Genomic DNA, 2,500 nt, shown 5'->3' with positions numbered 1-2,500 from the left:
TGTATATACATAATATATACATGTGTGTGTACTGTGTATATTTATTATGTAAACAACAACTTTTGAGATGAGATTAATCGCAATTAATGGTTTGAAAGCATTAATGAAAATTGCTGTATTCAGTGGCTTCTCCTAGTTTTCTTAGTGAAATGTAGCACCAGGAAGTGACTCGTTACTTCTCAAATGTTTAACGCGAGTCTTTGGATGGAAACGTAGCTAATCAAAAGCATACAGCACGATCTGTTTAATAGGACAAATGATTCAACATCTGACGCTTTTTGTAGAGACCGACCACTGAATCTGATTCACGAACAAACAGCTCTTACGAACGTGAGTGAATCAGTCGCACACTGTGAACGACTTATGAATCAAATGAGAAGACGGGGAGTTTAAGACCCTTGTTTTCTTTCTCTCCTTAAAGTTTTTTACTTGTTCCCAGTGGAATCGGGGGAAGGAAGCAAGCGTTGAAACTCAATCAATTCAGTTTAGCACCCGCTCCCGCTGCGTTTCGCCGAGATTCGAGCGCAATTACGTAACGTCACCCTCTCGATTTGTTAAAAAGCGATCAAATCAAGCGGCCGAATTACACGAGCGCCCCGGAGGTCTCGTCTCCGGAGTCGTGTCTCAAAGCCAGAGCGACCATCCGTGGTGTTCAGCCGAGTCTTATTTTCCGTTCAGATGCTCCGCAATCCGTTCCAGCGCGTCTGGGCTCGTTCCAAAACGCAGCAGTGACGGCCGCCTAGGTGACGTGAGACTTTAGGGGGCAGGGAGCAGTATGTCTGCGATCGCGAGAAGCATTGGCCGATATGCAATATACGCAATGGTTGTCGGCTTCGGTCTCGATTCAAAGCCCCGATCTCTGGTTCGTTCAGGTTGAACTGCACGCCGTGCACCGACCGGTGTCCCAAACTGTGCACTGGGACGAAGACGGTGGACTCGGTCACCGCCGCTCAAGCTCTGCGAGGCTGCACGGTGCTCAACGGCAGTCTGACCATCAAGATCAGCAAAGGAAGTGAGTGCTGTGCCTGCATCGGTTGTGTGTGCACGCAGGTTTTCTTTCTTCTTTTAATTCATATTATTATAATGTTAAGTATTGTGGCTTTTTTAATTTATATAGAGGCATAAAATGGGCTAGTTTATGTTTGTTTTGATTTGCTTATGTTATAAAAAATACAAAATAGCATATAATATAACCTTAAATCATTTACAAAAATGTGTTAATAGTAAATAAAATTTTCTTTATCGTTTAAAAACACATATGCATATTAATGACATTAGCATTTTAATTCATTTTCATTTAATTCCAGCTGTTTAATACACAAAGTAATTGTGGTTTTGAATAATATAAAAATATTTAATGTATTTAAAAAATAGATATTTAAAATGAATAAATGTTTGCAAATATATCAAAATGGTTAAAATGTTAAATTGCAGATTATAAATTATTGTAGTATTTACATTCATAGTAATTTTTCCTACTTTTAATATTTAAAACACTCCTGTGTAATATTTATTTTGCCTTATTTTTCTATTTTGCCTCAAATGTATTGCCTCAAAATATGAAGTTATGTAATGCTATTAGTAACAAACCATAACTTTACTGTGCAAATTTTTTTGGAGCGTGTTGTTTAAAACAAATCTATGTATTAATAAGTTTTAGTAAACATTTAATGTTTATTTTATATCATTTAAATAAATCTATTATTTTATATATAATATATATTAAATAAATGTTAAATTAATTATAAGTAGACAACTCGATATATGAACCCAACACATAAAAATAGCCCTGAAATTTAATACAACACAATTTATTATTTATTTATATACATGCATAGAATGAAAAGTATCAGAAAATATAAAAAATTATTAAACATTTTATTTAGTACATTTAAAGATGTATTATGTTAATTTTTGTTCAATTCATATTTTTCAATTCAATATTTTTAAAAATGTTTGCATTATATATATATATATATATATATATATATATATATATATATATATATATATATATATATATATATATATATATATATATATATTTATATATTTATTTATTTATTTATAGAATAAAAAGGAAACACTATCATAAATGCATATCAATTATTCACTTAAACAATAAACATTTACAATAAAACCATAACTTTTAAATGAATTAAATTTGAATAATTATACAAAAATGTCAAATATCATAAGAAATTATTTTATTAATATTTTTGAAAATAAAAATAGATGAAATATTGTCAATTATTCTATTAAGCACCATTATATAAATATGCGTGCCATTTCAAATAATAATGTAATGTGTTTTTACCGCATATGTATCTTAGCATCAGTATGCGTATGCGTGAAATGAAGTGTTTGAAGTCACCTCCGGTGTTCCTCAGATAATATCGTGGCGGAGCTGGAGTCTAGTCTGGGTCAGCTGGAGGAGATCACGGGCTATCTGAGCATCCGCCGAGCCTACGCTCTCGTCTCGCTCTCCTTCCTCCGCAAG

The 2,500-nt window shown here is 32.9% G+C and overlaps 1 protein-coding gene across 1 annotated transcript in view; it reads left to right on the top strand.

Annotated features, from left to right (window-relative positions):
• The window catches only part of insrb (insulin receptor b), a 56,928-nt gene that overhangs the window by 45,334 nt on the left and 9,094 nt on the right, over window positions 1-2,500 (top strand). The window contains exons 4-5 of the mRNA XM_043222557.1: window positions 873-1,012; window positions 2,391-2,500. The exon at window positions 2,391-2,500 is cut by the window's right edge and continues 35 nt beyond it. Coding sequence (XP_043078492.1) covers window positions 873-1,012; window positions 2,391-2,500 — 250 coding nt within the window. The remainder of the gene's footprint in view (window positions 1-872; window positions 1,013-2,390) is intronic.

This window comes from Puntigrus tetrazona, chromosome 22, assembly GCF_018831695.1.
Source record: "Puntigrus tetrazona isolate hp1 chromosome 22, ASM1883169v1, whole genome shotgun sequence".
Classification (NCBI taxonomy): domain Eukaryota; kingdom Metazoa; phylum Chordata; class Actinopteri; order Cypriniformes; family Cyprinidae; genus Puntigrus; species Puntigrus tetrazona.
This window is presented reverse-complemented; position numbering and strand designations above follow the sequence as displayed.